This window comes from Orbicella franksi, chromosome 6 (genome assembly GCF_964199315.1).
Source record: "Orbicella franksi chromosome 6, jaOrbFran1.1, whole genome shotgun sequence".
NCBI classification, from domain to species: Eukaryota; Metazoa; Cnidaria; class Anthozoa; order Scleractinia; family Merulinidae; genus Orbicella; species Orbicella franksi.
The window spans coordinates 27,435,773-27,454,540 of record NC_138150.1 but is presented as its reverse complement, the minus strand read 5'-3'; the positions used below and the strand labels follow the sequence as shown (position 1 = coordinate 27,454,540).

At 46.8% G+C, this 18,768-nt stretch overlaps 2 protein-coding genes across 2 annotated transcripts in view; both read left to right on the top strand.

Moving 5' to 3' along the window:
- LOC145488937 (uncharacterized) overlaps positions 1–18,768 on the top strand; it is a 59,000-nt gene that overhangs the window by 409 nt on the left and 39,823 nt on the right. The window contains exons 2-3 of the mRNA XM_081467792.1: positions 3,782–4,038; positions 4,352–4,466. Of these exons, the coding sequence (XP_081323918.1) occupies positions 3,782–4,038; positions 4,352–4,466 (372 nt within the window). The remainder of the gene's footprint in view (positions 1–3,781; positions 4,039–4,351; positions 4,467–18,768) is intronic.
- Positions 15,796–18,768, top strand: part of LOC145488939 (uncharacterized) — a 63,711-nt gene continuing 60,738 nt past the window's right edge. Inside the window, exon 1 of the mRNA XM_081467794.1 lies at positions 15,796–17,081. Coding sequence (XP_081323920.1) covers positions 15,853–16,560 — 708 coding nt within the window. The 5' untranslated portion in view covers positions 15,796–15,852 and the 3' untranslated portion in view covers positions 16,561–17,081. The remainder of the gene's footprint in view (positions 17,082–18,768) is intronic.

Sequence of the window (18,768 nt, the reverse complement as noted above, 5' to 3'; positions counted from 1 at the left end):
ATCGTGACAGCGAAACTGCAACGGCCTAAAGCTGTAGAGTTGCTAACCATGTATATGAACTTTTTTCATGTTATTATCGTCATTAGAAAGTAGCTGGAATCCTAGCATAAAATGACAAGCTTCAGACTTTGCAACGACTCTAGCCTACTTCTAGGACAATAGAACACTTTTTTCAACCAAATTCTTAGATTTATATCCATAATATTACTCTGTTGTAGTCTTTCATAGCATTTCTATTCCAGATCCGTTTTCATCGCTTTTTTATCATTGCACCTGTCGAAGGCGGCAGTTGCAGGAGTCGAAGCTCTAAACATTTTTAACCAGTGAATGGTTTCAAAGTTTTTCATCTCTCAAAAGAGCAAAAAAAAAAAAAAAAAACTGATATTACCAGCAAAGAATTTAATGGTAAGCAAACTCAAGCGTTTAACGAACACCTAAAGAGATTTTTTATAAAAGGTTTATTTGAAGGCAGCAAATGCAGTCGGTGGCGAAATCTAAAAATACTGTTTTTCAATGATGATAGTTTAGGGTCGTTAAGTAACCAAATGAACGAAATGTCCCAGAAGCAACACAGCGAGGTCTCTTCTGTGCCCGCCGTCGGGCTGTTTCTAGCCATTTGATGTTTTGTTTTGTTTCCTTTTGATTCTCCTTGTTTATATATGAGTGGCTTAAATTTAATTCTTATCAGTACCCTGAGATCCACTGTAATTGGCTACGCTGTAGTGGTCTCCCTACCTAATAAATTTTCTTGTATTTAAATTAAGTATTTTAGTTAGGCGATGTTAAATAAATAATTATCGAATATTGGGGTAGATTTCCGTCATTGGCGAAAACAATTTTGAATATGAATTTAAAACTAAGCTGAAATAATTACCAGTTTCTTTTTCCTATAGCTCTTTTTACTTTTACGTACCGTGTGGAAAACTAAACTGAGCCAAAATTTGTTGTTGGTAAAATGTTAATCAACTGTCTGGGGTAAAATAAAATTGTTTTAATAAGTCACTTCATTAAAACGTTAACACACCACCGAGAGGAAGTTTTAACTTACACTTAACTTGAACAGGGGGCTTTGTCATGTCCATTCAAATTTGTTAAAGTACTTTCATGCTTTTATCATTTTGTCAAAAAAGTTATAAGATGGTATAAACGGTATATCTTGCACTTCTCTGCCCATGTGCGGCGATCTGATCTTAACCAAAGGTTCAATTTTCAAAGTTGGCCTCAGTGCGGAAAATTCTGTTCCATTTATCGATTGATCTTGTGAGAACACTGACAATTAATTGAAGTAACAGTATCCAATAATTAAATAAATTAAATGCCATTTGTGGAGGGTTTACCCAGCATATTTTGTATTTATTGGGAAAGATCACAGTGAAATGTCCACGAGGAAGGTATACGAAGCGACGCGTTCCATGCAAAGAGTGAAAGGTAGGACAACGAGGTTTCCAATCAGGAAAGATTATTATAAAGCCGCACTTAGAAAACACAAATTGTCCCGCACTATAGGAAGTTCTGAGTCGTACAATTTCTTTTGGTTAAAAACCTTCCAGTGTCATTCAAAGCCGTACATGCAGATTACGTGACAACTGTGCGCCATTTCAGAGTTACCTTGTGCCTCTGTTTTAAAACGAGTCTTCGTGCAAAACCTTTCATATGAAGATGAATTGAATTTTCATGAAAGTGAATCTTCAGGCGGAACTCATTTTCGAATAAATGGTTTCGCACGAGGACTTGTTTTGACACAGAGGCAAAACTCAACTGGGAAATGGCCTATTATGATCTCGGGATTGCTGTTAATACTGATGTTCAAATATTATTTTACTGCACGTATTAGGCAATGGAGGCGGCAAGTTCTTTTGTTTGAGCTACATTAGAATTTAATTCGTCATTCTGTTATTCTCCAACCAATCAAAACAAAAGAGACCAATGAGTTCATGATTCGCGTTACTCTCAAAACCCTGCATATGATATGAAAATACTGATGTATTACGACAAACAGCCCAGCTAGTGTCGACGACACCGAGATAGCGCGCTTTTTTATTTTTCATCGGACACAGGTAACAGCGCTAATCAAGTCTCCTTTTCTAAAATTGAATAAGGAATTTCGTGTTTCCACGTTAAACTCTAGAACACTATATATCACGTTATTTCAGCAACATCATCGCTTTCTTATTTGGAGTACAAACGATGTCATGACAATACGTTAACATCATAGCATTGTTTACCATGCAAAAAAAGATTCATCCACCAACCACAGTTCAGAGGAGCTCTTTTGTTGCTGTGACCACCAGTGATTAATCTGTAGCTTATTTCTGGAGCTGGTGGTTAAGCAGATTAACAAGTTAAAACTGATCATTGACTCATGCAGGTGTTTAAATTTAGCTCATCATAGTACCCAAAGTTAAACCGGACGTTTTATCTTCTCGCTGGAATGTGATATTTTGAAGCCGTTTTAGAGGTTTTCACGAGACCGTGTTAGAGATGCTCGTTGTATCTTTTTGGTCTATTTTCGTCTTGATGGCTTCCTTGATCTCGGAGACGCAAGGTGAAGTTGTCTTTAATCAATGTTCGAGAATATTTTTGTTTTAGTGCAGCTTGTTTGTTGTTTTTACCGTTTAGCAAAAGGATGAAGGAGAGTTTTCAGCACCCTTGACTGACTCAATTCCACTTATTTAAGGCGTCCAGACGAGACTTTTATTAATACATAGCTTTGCCGCGGTCGGAAAGATAATTAATCAGCCAACACTTTGCGCAGATTATGAATGCTCACAACATTCACCTGGTTAAGTTTTGTGAAAAAATTGGCAAAATTTGGATTTATTTACGCAACAGACCCACTTCTACAAAATATGACTGAGATCGTTTGCCCCCGTTGACTTACCTTTGATGTTTTTAACTAGAAACCCCTGTAGACGATGTTGAATTTACGTGCGCCAATTTTTGAAATCAGGGTAGTGTTCGATCCGCTTTATCTCTAAAACGAAGTCGGTGACCCCCAATTTTTTTCGCATTTCTGCCACAAGTAACTCATTAACTGACTGCCGAAAACATTTTAAAAAAATCTATCGACTGGAAAATTTTCGCGCGAACGTCCTTAAGGCATGAAACATATTTTTAAAAAACTGTAGCGCGTCCGCAATGAGGGCTGTAAAAGCCCAATGGTTATTCATCCAATAAAACGATAGAGTGGTGAAACATTTCTCATTTAGGTAGCAACTGTATGTAACATCAAAGTATTACTATGTATAGGAAGATGTGTACAGGTGGTTTTGACACTTAAGTTTTCGGTAGCGATAAATTACAAGAATTTTCGAACTAGTCTCCGTAACTCTCGCATCGCCAAAACAGAAGCCGCGCGTTTTCATGTTTCTCTTGTAAAATCTGTTTTTGGTTAAAATCCACCCGAGCAATATTTTTCTCTATTTTCTTCTTTCTTCTTCTTTCTTCCTTTCTCTCTTCTTCTGTAAACTTCGAGCCTTGATATTTTATTTCGAGTTTTTGCCTCTCGTTTATAGCACCATTCCATGTAATAGCTTTATTAACCCGAAAACCTAAGAGCAGCCTCACGCCCTAAATATGCTTAAAAAAGTTAAAGTTCCTTTGCAAGGAATAACTCGTTATTTAAAATAATATAAACATCTAAATTGACTCAAACAGAAAAAGAGATTTATGAACTCACTTTTCATCTCATTGTTATTGTCTTTGTCTTTCATTTTACTGACTTCGCTAGAAATTATTTTAGATGTTAACATAAAGGTATATCAAAATTTTCATTCTTCAGGTCACTGTCGTAAATTGCGATTCACCATTGATCCAATCCATGATCAACGACTGGAAAATCACGTGATACGAACTACTGACGTCATCAATGAGCATACCTGCCGACTGAAATGCCATCTGGAGCCAAACTGTGTCAGTTATAATTTTAACAAGAAGGAAGAGGCAAATGGACGACACAAATGTGATCTGAATAACGCTACTTATGAACACTCAGACGAGCTCGCGAAGAGCGAAAGTTATATGTATTGCGAAGCCCAGGTAATCAACAACAACAACAAGACTTAGATTTTGGTGGGTCATTATAACCACTCTTTATCAGTTGCTACAATCATGGTACAAAAAAAAAACCTGTCAAATCATTGGTAAACACATTGTAATCATTTTCATGATAAAATAAGTTACCATAGCAACAGTATGACCTACTAAATACCCTTTAGTAAAATATCCAAACAAACTCAGTGACCTCCATTTATTATTATTATTATTATTATTATTATCACTATTATCATTTTAACTTTTAAGTGTCGTTACCATGTCAATGTAACGGCTGTTTTTGTTCTTTTCTTTGAAGAATGCTTGTGCAAAGAAACCTTGCAAGAACAACGCAACCTGCCGAGCCGGCTTTACAGACAGATATTACCAGTGTTTGTGTATTCCCGGATTTACTGGCCATGACTGTGAACACGGTACTACACACATTCTTTTGTTATTAGTGGTCTTACTCAACTTAGCAATAAGAATTTTTAAGGGCTTAAACACCAAGAACGAGAACTTAAAACAGGGAGTTGCTACTATAAAAGTTGGCTTTCTGTTGCTGCTATCATTATTGTTGTTGTTGTTGCAATTACTACTGCTGCCGTTGTCGGATTCTGCTTTTAAAACGTTTAGCAGGCAGCTCATGCTAGGAGATCACACGGAATATAAGAACAATAATACAGGATAATTTAATAACAATTGTCGTTACGAAACATATATTTCACAGGAATCTTTTTATTGTGGTAGATATTGACGAGTGTACCGACGGAACACACAGCTGTGGTGTTTATGCCGTGTGTAACAATACACCGGGATCCTATAACTGCACGTGCAAAGATGGATTTTATGGAGATGGAATAAAGTGCACTGGTAACTATTCTGTAACACAATCTCGTGCATCTTGTTGAAAATCAGTATTATTTAAAAGCGAGTTATTTTATCAGACATTGGTAAGTTACTTTATATCGTACGTATGTGAGGAAATAACTATGCAATAACTTCTATGTAAGCCGGCAATAACACACTATGTCAGGGCGAAAAGTTTGCTTAGCACACCATTTCAATGAAACGTTTTGCATTTAGATTCCTTTTGTTGCTTTAGATATCGATGAGTGTACCAACGAAACTCACAACTGTAGTGTTTATGCTGCTTGTAACAACACCCGGGGATCCTATAACTGCACTTGCAAAGATGGATTTTATGGAGATGGAATAAAGTGCATTGGTAACTATCTGTAACACAATCTCGTGCATCTTGTTGAAACTCAGTATTATTCAAAAGCGAGTTATTTTATGAGACATTGGTAAGTAGTATACAGGGGATTAATCAAATACCATTTCGCAGAGGGAGCCTTATTTCACCTTATCGCAGCCCCACCATCAAGACCGGCCCTCACAAGCTCGGGCCGGTTGAACCTGGGGGCTGCGAAACGGTGAAATTCGGCTCCCTCTTTGAAATAGTACTTGATTAATTCCCTATATACAACTCACAACAAAGGAGAGCCCATATTAGAAACAAGCGAGCCCGATGTTATACCGCCCGAGCCAGGATAACTCGAGCGCCAAACAAGTGCGGGTGGCTGGTGCGGGGCTGGAAAGAAAGCTGCGGAAAGCGTTGTTACGGGGCGTATTGCGGGCAGTACAACTACCAGCTGAAGAAAGGAATGAAAAGGCCAGAGCCTTGCAGAGTTTGCGGAGTCGGTCTTCTGTGTGACTACCGTCTCTGCAAGCCCTGCGGCGGTAACGCGCTAAAACAACGTCTTATCCGCAAGCGTGAAAAAGCGAAAAAATTTTTTGAACTTGTTTTGCTCGAGCTGAAAGAAAGAAACACACCAGTTAGAGAAATGAATCTTAGGTTATAACGTAAGGCACAATGGCCTACAACAATCAAGAAAGACTAGAAGAAGAACTTGCAAAAATAGATCCCGCGGTATTGCGTTATTTCGATCAACTTCTTGCAGAAAACGCGCCAGCGGTAAGAAAGGTTGTCCAGAACGTGCTGGAAGAACCAATTTCTCAGGAAACGCAGGCGCGTCTGCAAAAGCCACTACTTCCGAAGCCTTACCAGCCAAGAGCCCCTCCACGCCAAAGAAAGCCGAGAAAAGCGCAAGCGCTTCTGAGGGAGTACGACCCCTTCCCTGCACGGAAAACCCGAACAGTGACAGACTACCAGAAGGAGATTCTGGATCTGTTCGATGACGCAGAGAAAGAAGCGAAAAAAGAGACGACAGGCCGGCGTTTCATTCGCTGGCGCTTTATCAAACGTCTCGGGAGAAACCTAACACCAGACTTTATGGCGAGGATTCGTGAAAGAGTAAGCACGTCGTTTTATTTGAGGCACGTTTTCGCGTATCAGTTGCGCAACATTGAGGATGGAACGATTATTGTGTACTACTCGAACCCCAAGGGCTCACAGTGGTTTGACAAACTGGAAGACGCGGAAAAATGGCTTAACCGCCAGGAAGAACTGCGTCTCGACCTTGAAAAAACCGACAGGCCCAACACGAAGTGGATGTTCGAAGCCTTTTTCAACGTAGACCTGAAGGTTGTGCTTGACAGGAAGCCTTTGGTGGGAACAGGGCCTTTGCCCGACTGGCTGCGCAACCTTGCCCATAGCCGGGCAATGGTATCTTTGGACCTGTATAACGACAACCTGTGCCTATGGCGATGCATTGCTGTGCACCGAGGGGCGCGCACAGATTGTTGTACAAAAGAAGCCCGAAGTCTCGCCAAGAGTTTCTACAAACTAAATACCATTCCAGAAAACTTCGGAAAAGCGTCTCTGGATGAGCTGGACAAGGTGGAAGCCCATCTGAATGAGGGCTTACCCGTCGCATCCTGGCTTGGAATTCGTGTCTACGAGCCTGAGCGTCTGGAAAACGGAGAAGTGGTTTGGCACCTCAGAATAAACCCGAACCCTAAACTCAAAAAGATTTTGACGATAAGTGTCTACGAAGGCCACGCTTTCTTGATAAAAGACATCGCAAAGCTGGCAAAAACCTATGCATGCACACACTGCGGGCAGAGGTTCACACAATCTTGTCATCTGCAACGCCACCATCAAACTTGCAGCGCGGGAAAAACGGTAATCTTTTGCCCGGGGACAAAGTGGAAGCCCCGGAGACAGCTTTCGAGAGAGTGATGTACCAAAAAGGCTCAGCGTCGGTGCAAGCGATTTTGTGGCTGGAGCGAGAAGCTAAGCGACGGGAAATTCACATCCACCACGCAATGTGCGGGCACTGGGGCGAGAGATGGCTTCCGCGAGAGGGCGGGAAAATGAAGTCTTCTCCTGTCGACGGGTACCACCACAAAACGAGGACGGTATTACAATACCACGGCTGCCCCTTCCATGGATGCCCAAAATGTTATCCTAACCGACAGGAGGTCATAACAAACGGTAAAACAGCCGAACAACTGTACCAAGCCACAGTGAACCGTTCCGCATTTCTGCGAAAGAGCGGCTACAAAGTTATCGAGGCCTGGTCTTACGAAGTTGGGCATCTCAAAGGGGAACTCCCGAGGAAACAAACGAAAACTTACCCGCACGCGATCTTGTACGATTTCGAAGCGTATGGCGACAAAAACTATCGGAAAGCGCCGACAGGAGCGTATACGAGAGAAAACGCGCACGTGCCGATCTCCGTGAGCGTCGGGGACACTCTTGAAAGAGAGCCCACCCACATCTGCGAAAGAAACCCCGTGGAGCTGGTCCGCAAGTTCCTGAAAGAGCTGGAGAGACGCGAGAAAAACATCCAGGACCAGGTGAGAGCGGAGTTTGTGCCAGAAGACATGCACCTGCTGACAAAAGACCAGCAGCAAAAAATTAATGAATGGTGCAACCAGGTCCCTGTCGTGGGCTTCAACCCAGGCTCGTACGACCTGAATCTGATCAAAAACCACTTCGCCAGCGCTCTCGCCGAAGTATCAAAAAAAGTCAGTGGCCAAGAAGGGGAACAAAACCATGTTCCTGCTCACCTGGGGGGCCCGTTTCCTCGATATCATCAACTATCTGGGCCCGGGCACGAGCTACGCGAAATGGGTGAAAGCCTACGGAAGTGAGTCCGAGAAATCCTGGTTCCCTTACGAATGGTTCGACGCGCCCGAAAAGCTCGATTTCCCTGGGCACCCAGAATACGAGGCCTGGTATTCGAAGCTGAAGGGCGGATATGTTCTCAAGTGGAAGGAGTGGGAGGGGTGCCAGCAGCTGTTCAAAGAAAAGGGCGTGCGCACCTTCAAAGACTGGCTGCGCTATTACAACAATCTTGATGTCGCTCCCGGCCTCGATGCGCTGGAAAAGATGAAAAGCTTCTACACCGAGAGAGGAATCGACATTCTGAAGGACGCGGTGAGCCTGCCAGGGGTTGGTTTGCATTATTTGCTCCGAGGGGCAATCGAGCGCGACGCAGACTTTTACAGCCCAAGCAAAGAGGCTTACGAAATGCTCAAAGGGGCGGTTGTTGGCGGACCGAACCTGGTTTTCACAAGACGGCACGAGGCCGGTGTGACACTGATAAGGTCGCATCAGTTCGAAGAACCGCGTCTTTGCAAAAAGATTCTCGGTTTGGACACCAGCGCTCTCTATCTCTCGACCATGCTCAGAGAAATGCCTTGCGGGAAGGAGAAGGTCGTGCACTACGACGATGACTGCCAAGCGGAAGCGGCCGAAGTTCTGATTCGCTGGTTGAAAGCCGGGGAGTGGTTCGGCTTCGCCGAAGTCCGCATAGAGATCCCAGAGCGTTTGCGGCCAATGTTCGAGGAGATGTGCCCTTTCTTTTACAACAAAAGGGTTCCCGCCGAAGCTGTGCCGGAACACATGAAAGAGTACTTGGCGAGAACGGGCAGACAGCGCGGAGACGGGAGAAAGCTTGTAGGCGCTCTGTCCGCTGAACGGATGCTGGTGTACGCCCCTCTGCTGCGGTGGTACGTGAACCATGGGGCGGTTGTCATGAAGGTTTCCAGAACAATCGACTACGAACCGGGCAAGATCTTCACCTGGTTCGTGGAGCAGCTGACGGAGGCGCGCCGGATAGGAGACGTGGACCGAAGCAAGGCGCTGCTCGCCGAAGTGTTCAAACTGCTCGGAAACAGCGCTTACGGGAAACTGATCGAAGCGCTGGAGCGGCAAACGAACGTGATCTACACGAAAGACGAGAAGGTTGTCGACAGAGCGCTGCGGAGCGCGTATTTTGAAGACCTCGACGAGATCGTGGAGGCCTACGAGCTGGAAAGCCGCAAGCCCCGGATCACGATCAGGCGGCCGTTCCAGATCGGAATCGCCGTCTACCAGCTGGCGAAGCTGCGGATGCTGGAATTCTACTACGACTTTCTCGACAAGTACGTCGACAGAAGAGATTTCGAGCTGATCCAGATGGACACGGACAGCAACTACATGGCGATCTCGGGCGAGCGGCTCGAGGACGTCGTCCGGCCAGAGCTGAAGCAAGAATTCGAGGCGGAAAAAAATCAGTGGCTGTCTTGGGACAAGTGGAGCGGCCGCACTCCAGGTCTCGTCAAGCTTGAGTGCGAGGGCAGCCGGATGATCGCGCTCTGCTCGAAGTGTTATTACGTCGACGAAGGAGAGGGCGAAAAAAAGAAGTTTAGCACGAAGGGGATGTCAAAGAAGCAGAACGAGATCATGTGGCAGCGGTTCGAGGAAGCGCTGGAAGACAGCAAAGATATGGCAACCAACAGAGGTTTCAGGATGCGAGACGGGCAGATGGTCACTTACGAGCAGCAGAAGCTGGGGCTGAGCGCTTATTACGACAAGCGGTGGGTGCTGCCCGACGGGATTCACACCGAACCGATCGAATTTCACATCTAGTTCACGTCAGCCGGAGGAAGAGTAGTGTTCGGAGGGGCAACAAGCAGCTCTTCACGAACAAAGCGGCGCTTGGGCCCGTCGCGCAGATAGTAGAGAACGGGTTGATCCGGTTTGGAAAAAGATCTTTCAATGCCGAAAACTTTCAAAGACCAGATTGGGTCTGTGGCTCTTTTCACGCCCCCTTCAAGCTCGCCGGGCTGGTAGAGATAACGAACTTGGACAAGAGGGGGGAGGATTTTTTCGCGTTTTCCGACAGGCCGTGAATAAGGTGTCGACGGCCTCGCATAAACAGATTTTTCTTCGATGGCAACGGCGGGTTTCATGCCGATAAGGCTTGTGACCTCGTTGTTCAAAGCCGAGACAACTTCAGGAAGTCTTTTCACCCAGGCTGTGGACCGCTTGCCCTCAGGGAGAAGCATTTCCTCGGCGTACTGGTGGCCGAACAAGCGCTCCGCCAGGGTGCGGTCGAAACGTTCAACAATGGCCTGGTCGTGGTGAACGTCAACCCGCCCGCGCCGAATAAAGGTTTTGTGCTTGTCCATCTCTTGTGTGACAGCGCCCATGAATTCGCGCCCGGGGTCAACCTGCAGCATTTCGGGCCATTTCAGAGGCGAGCGCTTGTAAATCTTCTGAAAAGCCTGAGCGACCTCATCAGAATTTTTCGAAGTCAGGGGTTCGGCCTCTTTGTAGCGGCTGGCCACGTCGACGTGTCAGCGGTCAGCGCGTATTTGAAAACTTTGCGGCCGCGAGGGAGCTTGTCGTGCGGCAGAAAAAGAAGGTCCGCCTGATGGACCTTATTGGGTGTGGGAACGTCGAATTTCGGGCGAGGAATTCGCTTCGGCGCGGGGAGGAATATCTGCCACAGCACTTGCCTGATCAACCACTTTTCTGCGGTTTCTTCAGGTACCTTGGCGGCCTCGGCTAATTTTTTTATCGCGGCGATGCCTTTCCAGTAGTCCCCGGGGCCGTAGTAGATCTTTGCGAGTTTGGCGTCCATAAAAGTATGGCGTAAAAAAAGTTTAAAGGAACCGGAAAGCCACGTAGCCCAGAGCGAGCGCCCGGCGCCCACGAATGCGAGTTTACCGTTTTTCTGCTGCTCGCTTGGCTGATAGAAATCTGAGAACTTGGGCTCCTTGGGGGGTACCATCTGTTCGTCAGGATGCGCCTGGTTGTAGAGTTTGAAGGCGTAGTCCGTGTTGGTGAAGTTCTGCCTGGCCTGCTCCTTCGTTTGAGCGTTGGTCGCGATCCAGTCAAGAAGTTGTGTCCGGTCGCGCGTGTATTTGGCGGAAGCCGCTTGATAATCTTCGAGAGCCTTTTCGTGGCGCTTTTTTTCTTCAAGCGCAGCTTCGCCGTCTCCGTCAAGCGCCCTCGCCAGATAATTGCCACCGATAGAAGCCGTGGCGTTCAACACAGCCCCGCCAATCATGATCGCGATGCTCGCCATTGTATATCTTGTAAATCTTTTTTTAATTGTTCTCGTATGGAGGCGGCGGGGGTTCGTAGGGAGGAGGTGAAGGGCATTTCTCCGGTAATGGGAATTCCTCAGTATCAAGATCCTCAAAATCGGAGTCTTGACACTCAGAATCGGAGTCTTGATGGGTGGTGATCTTAACCGCCCAAACAAAATCAATGGCTTCACAGGCATAACAGAGCATACTGAATCCAAAAAACAACAGCGCAGCCGTTGTGAAAGCTTTGATGGGGAAATAAGAACGCGCCATTGCGTTATTATAATGTTTTTTTTTTCTAAACGCTGTCGGGGAGGATTTTCTGGTCCTCGAGGTACTTTTTGAGCGCAATGTTGCCCGCCATGACGGCGGTGAACTTCAGGTAATTCATAAAGCTGCTGCTGGGATCGGAAGTGAAATTCTCTTTCACAACCTTTTTCGCGGCCCAGCCGATGCCCGCAGCTAATCCCGTGAGAGTTGCGGCGTCAATGACGGTCTTGACAAGCTTGTTGTCGGACATGGTGCGTTCGATATAAGAAAAGAACGAAAGTTTAAAACAAAATTAATTCTTCTTTCTTGCAATTCCAGGCAAAAACTTTGTTTTGGTGATTCCGCACACAGCGCACTTCACTTTTAGCAGTCGCCGGTTGGTTTTTGTAGCAACAATTTTTGACGTTCCTCGGACGTTCGGCGTCACTCGCCGGCCTTTCAAGCAGTAGACTTCCATCTGAGTATATCTTTAAAAAACTTTTCTCCAAACCGTGTTGATTTAATCTGTCTTCCCCGCGTCCTTTTTTGCGCACTTGGCGCACAACGCCTCTTCTTCTTCTGCAACCTCGTCGTCAAATGCTGCATTCAAAAGATCGGCGGTCGCGCGAATGACCTTTATGTTTATGTCGTACAACACATGCGAGATGGTTAAAAAGGTGAAGAAAGAGAGAGAAACTTTGAAGTATCAACTGTGAACATGTTGATATACTTTACACGCAAATGTTTAAAGCATTTTTGTTAAGCCTTTTGGCCGTGTCATGCGAACAGGTTCTGGCTCGACACTCGCGGGCTCAGGCGCGGGCTCCGGCGTTTTGAATTTGATGAACACGGAGTTGAATTTGTCGAACGCGGACTTGGCCATTGCCTTGAGCTCTTCACGTGTGTAATAGATCCCGATCAGTGAAACGCCAATGCCGCCAATAGTAATCCATTGGTTTGCGCTGAGGCCGCCGCTGTTTTTTGGGCTTTCGCTCTTTGGGCTTTCACCTTCTGTAGACGGGGCTGGCTCAGGGGCCTCTGTGGCGGCTTTCGCTTCCTTTTCCGCGTGATAAGCCTCGGCCTCTTTCTTCTGTTCTTCCCGGGCCAGCCGCGTTCTTTCGGCAACCATTTTTCCGGCGGCCACACGCTTGGGGTTTTTTTACGCGCTGCTTGGTTGCAGTCGGAGTTGTCGCTTGCTGTGTGGCATCGGCGGCAGGTGCTGCCTTGGTCTCGACCTGAAGCGCGCTCTCGGATTGTTCGGTAGACATTCTGAAGCGAACCGTATTTATAAGCAAATGAAAAAAGTTTAATTGTCAACAATTTGTCGGCAAGCCCTCAGCAGTTGTTAATGAATGCTGACCGGTTATTCCGCAGTTGCTGAGCCGGGTACTTCATCAACGCCCTCAAGCGGATAGCCGTGTACATCGCGAGAAGGGTGGCTCGGCTCCAGCAACTGTGGACTGAAATCAACATGTTTCATGGTGATGAACACCGCGTTGGCCGCAGTAAGAAACCGGCCGCACTTCAAAGCAAGGTTGCCGGCCAGATTGGAGAGCTCTTTGTTCAAGATGTAGTCGTTTCTGAGCTCTTTTTGGTAAACCTCGATGTCTTTGATGTTAACGACCATTCCGACCGCCCTGGTTGCAAGAAAAATGAAGCTGTCGATCAGGCTTTCCGTTGTCTTTGAGCCCACGTACGTCTGGTAGTGTTTGGCGAACTTCTTGACCTCTTTGTCGCTCAGGCGCTTCACCTACTCGTGGGTAAGCTGCACTCCGATGGCCTCTTTGGCTTTGCCTGTAGACACCAGCACGGCCAGTTGCTCGCGAACAGCGGGAATGTCGGGGGCGGTTGGAACAAGGCCACCTGCGGGACCACTCGACGGCTCGGGCTCGGTTTGAAGAAGTTTCATAACGTCTTCTAACGCGGCGTCTTCTCCAGCCATTGTGCAAGGCTATATACAGCTTTCATTTTTTTATTCAAATAACTTTACCTCGTACGAGTGGCGAAGCGCGGACACAAGATAAGAGAACTTTCGCTCTTTCAGCTTTGAAACCAGACTTTTGTACTCATCCGGGAAGAGCTCGCCGGCGTAGTCCTCGAAGATGGCTTTCGTTGTCCTGGCCGAGGGGGTGTAAAAGAGGACGATCGCCGCCACGTTCTCCCGGAAGGAAGATGTTATGCCGGTCAACTTCTGGGTCAGCGCCCAAACGCTGATGCCCATATGCCGGGCAGAAAAGGCGAGATTCACCAGCTCTCCTGTGCGCTCTTTCACATCTTTGGAGGCCGCGCAGTCGTCGAGGATTATGAGCGTGTTGGTGCCCACGTAAAGCCATCTCACGAGCTTCAACCACCTTTCCACGTCGTGCTGCTCGCAGACTATCACATCAATTCTTGGATCGTTTTCGCCAAGCCGGTGGTAGGTCTTGTTGTGCGTGATCGTCGGGCAGATGAGCACGATGTAGTCGAACTTTCCGCGGAACGGGCCGTAGATCTGGTCCACCACGAACCTCGATTTGTCTGAATTAGTCGGCCCCACAATGAGAGCGTTGAAGGGTATCTTGCTCGGGTCCATGTTCATATTCAATCCTTTACAGATTCCTGCTGTCTGTCCATAATGTTGAACTGTTGGTCGGCGATGACGAATACGTGGCAGTTCAAATCGACTGAGAAGGCTTTCCTCTCGATTTCCAGCTGGACGCCGTCTGTACTGTTCACAATGCGCCTGCCGCTTCCGTGCATTTCTTGGTCCGCCATGGTGCGCATATCAATCAGAAGCCCGAAATTATCTCCAGTGTAAAACTTTGTCGCATCCATGTGCTCGGTTTTATTTTTTTCCTTCACGAAGAAGCGTTGGACCTCTTCCCACATGTCCTTGCCTTCGACGCCGCTGTTGTAAATCATGTTGGGCGAGCCGTTGATCGTGACGCTGACTTTCGTCAGATCCGGGAAGACGTATTTTTCTGAATCTCTGGAGCCATCAGAATACAGCTCTATGAAAAGTAGCAGGATGGCTTTTAGCGACCTTTTTTGGGCGTCGACTTTGATGTTCTTCCTCGTGTTGGTGTCTTTTTCGAAGGTCACCACTTTGTAACGTATCACGTGGTCATAGGCGAACTCTTTTCCGCTGGAGTAAACGCTGTACGCCTCGTCTGCCAGAGTCTTGCTGCGGATCATTTCGTACTCGAGCTAGATGTTGGTCAGCTTGTATTTCAGCTGGGAGCCCTTGACCACATGTTCAGCTCCAGCAAGGGTTACTTCGAATACGAGGTCGTTGTAAAGGGCCTGGGGGTGGAAAACGCCGTGATCAGTTAGGATCTGATGGTCAAGCCTGATCCGGTACTTGCTCCCGTACACCTCATTCAGCTTTTCTTCAGCGTCGACGCCCGAGGTTTTCTTGTCTCCCGCGCCTGAGCGGATCTTGCACAGATCCTCGCTCTGAATCCCTTCGAGAATCCTGTTGTCTCGTTCTTCCTGCGAAAGGAAAAGGTCATCAAAGATTTTGTAGATGCCGTAGCCAACCGTGTCTTGCAGGGTAGTGCCTCCGAACCTCACGTGCAGCCTGTCAACGAGCGCCCGCGTGACGTTCTGGACAAGGAAGTTGTTGGCGTGCCCTCCAGAAAGGTCGATGTTAAAGACAAGAGCTAGCGAGCCCGGCACCAGAACCTCGTTCACGTTCAGCTTGGGCACTGAAACATACAGCGTGTCGCCGTGGTTGGCTTCAGTGCGGGTAAAGGTGATCCGCTTGACCGCTCGCTCGGCCTGCATGGCGCGTAATGTTTTTTTGCTGTACGTTGCGCGAAGGTTCTCTGGAACTGACATTGTATAATATACGCCGGCGATAATTTTCTAATTTAAAAAATAACAGGCTTGAAATATATCGCTATGGCGGAAGGCGGTGGCGAATTTGGTTACAAAGACCCGGACCTTGACAACCGGATTGACCACGACGATGATGGTGATGGAGAGCAAGAGGTTAACAGAACCCAACCTTTTGACCCAGACGCGGCATCAACTCCCTATCAACCTGGCGCCCCCTACCACGAGGGTGAACAAACGGAATTGTCTTCTATACGGCACGAGCAGTCCGGCCTGCCTGACACTTCTTATGCCGAGACAACATTTTTTGGAGAAGATATCCCTTTGCTTGAACCAGATTTGGAACGGGAATTTGTCATAGATCGGTTAAAAAGAGTATTTACCAACTTTAAAGAGAGTAGTTTTGCAATTACAAAAGGCACCAAAGGGAAAACCAAGGGTAAAATTGTTGCAGTAGGTACGGGTGGAGGTGAGTACAAGATTATGAAAGATGACGCGATAAACTTCACGCAAAGTTTTTTAGACAGGTTTGCGGACAAAATTGGGCCAAGAGCTGCAGATGTCATTGTGGAAGACCGGGATACCATCAGAGAAATGAAACAAAGACAAAAAGAGGCAGAGAAACAACTACAACAGGCGGAAAAACTCGCTTCGCAAAGAGAAGAAGAAAAGAAAGAATTGGAAGTTCTGAGACGTAAAATCGAGCAAACCGACGCTAAGATTGTTGACATTCAGGATGAACATGGTTCGAATCTTGAAAGTGAAGCAGAGCTGCGTAGGCTCAAAGAACTGAAAAAGAACTATCAAAACGATCTTGAAAACAAGAAAAAAGAATTGGACTCGCTAACAAAAAAATCAAGAAACATAGAAAAAGAACAAGAAAAGGTAGACAGACTCAGGGCCAGCATCGCAGCAAAAGAAAGTGAAACAAACGCCATGGAAGAAAGGCTCAACCAAACAAAACCGTTGGACGACCTGAAAGAGCAGGAAAGCGAGCTGCATCGCCAAAACGAGGAAGACCAGGCAATCATCCAAGATGAGAATGCCTCGCCCTTGAAAAAGAAGCCGCAGAAGGCAGAGTTGCAGAAAGAAACGAGGAGATCGCGCGTTTGCAAACTCAGATCGCGGAAAGGGAAAGGGGGCGGCCTCTCTTGGAAAGGGTCAAAGAGATCTTCAAAAAATACGACGTGACCTTGACCGCTATTCTTCTCGCCGCTGGGACCACAATCGGAGCTGTCATCGGGGTCCTCACCAGAGGTTTGAAAGCCACCGGCAAAGCTTTGGGAAATGACCTCAAAGATATTGCCGCGAAACTCGGTTCTCTGCTGCCCGGGCTGATTGGCTCGATCGTGAGCTTCCTTTTCAAAGCCGCCGGCCAAGTCGTTGGGTTTCTGGCCGAGCACACCTGGCTGCTCATTCTTGCCGCGGTGGCCTTTTTGTTCGAACAATATTTTAAGAAGCAGCGTTAACTTACCGCCAAGCCATGAACAGCAAAGCCGATAATCCGACTACACCGACAATGACAGCCGTTTTGTTTATTTCATGTTGCGATGTTTTATCTGGAGCCGTGGGCTCTATTTTTTCCGCCGGTGGCTGTACTTTCTGAGTTTCGGACGAAGCTGGTTTCCTTGATTCGGCTGTTGCGGCTTTGTGAATCGGGTTGGACGGGTGGCTGTTGGGAGGGTTAATTTTTGACGGGCCGCCTGCCATGAGTTTGAGTCCAGCTTTTTTTGTGTCTGGATTTACCTGGTTGTTGACCCCAAGTTTCATCCCGGAGACCGCCTGTTTCAGCTTGTTGTTGTAACCAATCGTGCTTGCAGTGTTGATAATCATTTGCGCGGGCATGAGCCAGGCCATGGGGGCTACAGCGAGATTGAGCCTGACCTTCGCTTGGTCCACCGCGAGCTGGTACCTTTGCACGCTCGCGGCCAGGTCGGGCTGTGTGATCGCGCTTTCCATCAACACCAGGAACTCGCTCTGGGCTTCTCTTGCTCGGCCACCAGAACCGAGAATGCTGCTGCGGACGTTGACTTGCGCGCCCAGGATGCAGTAAACGAAAGCCTCGATTGACTGGTTGATTCGCGCCAAGCCCGCCTGCGTCAAACCTGATGCTGTGTTTGGCGCGAACCAGTCCTATTGGGTCTCAGAAGCGGCCCCCGGCTCAATGTAATAAATCAGGTTTCCTTGAATCGCTTTGCCGCCTTCATCGCTGAATTTGTTCCATCCCGGGTATTTATGGTCAGTTTTCGACGCGCCCGCGCCTGTCGCGTACACGTAAATGCTTCCCAGACCGTGGTTTGGCCCGTACGTGAAGCGAAAATCGCTCGAGGGGGCAATGCCGAACTCGCTGCATATCCTTTTGTACGAAGCAACGTCATAATGATTATTGTATTGGTTGAAAGGCGGGTCTCCGGGCAAAGCGCTCATGCTCTGAATTCCTCCTAGCTGGTACAAAATGCGCCTGACCGTGAAATACACGTGGAATTTGTAGAAAGCTCTTATCTGCGGCGGGAGATTCACCCCGCTGTCAAAGATTTCGCGAGAAACTCTGCAACCTTCTGTCGCGCAGAAAACCGCGAAGTTGAGCTGTTGCGGCCAATATTTCATGTCTGGCCCTCCTAACCAGTGTTTTGATTCGGTTCCAGACGTGTGCCTGAGTTTGGTTTCTTGAAATATTTCTCGGAATTTTGTCGTGAAATATTGGTCAGGCGTAACGTAGATTTGGATTGCGTCGTTGAATATTTTTTTCAAGCTTGGCGCTTTGCCGTCGAAAGGTACCGCAGGGATGGGCAATGAATTTTTAGAGCCAAGCGGCGATAATTGGTAAGGAAAACCCCCGCTATCTCCCAAACCGAGCGCTTGTTTTATTTACCTTGCTCGAATATTTTCTGTCTGAGCCGAAGACGCTTTGAAACGAGCTTTCGCTTTCTTTGAAAAAACACCTCGGCGGTTACGTTTTTTTTTCTCGTCGATCATTACTTGTGAAATGAACCTGCTTTTGTCCGCTTTTGGAAAGTGGTTTAAAAAGTTTGTCCACGCCTTTTTCTTCACGGCATCTTCTTTTTTAAAAAAGTTGGGATCATATAACCCGGGATCTTGACGGATATCATTCCACATATTCGCCATATTATTTGAACACAATTTTATTTGTTGAATATAAAATGGTTGTTCTCACTATTGTCACGCAACAGGACGGAGGGACTATCTATTTTGAAAAACCGATACCGAAAGTGCATTTCATGAAACTCATTTCTTGCAGTTTGTACAACAGCTGGGACAATTTGAAGAAGAAGGTTCAGGCTCCTTGGGAGATAAAAACAAAGATAGAGCTTTGTCAGTTAGTAAAATAACCCCAGGGCATTATGATTTAGAAAGCATGGCAAAAGAAATAAACGATCT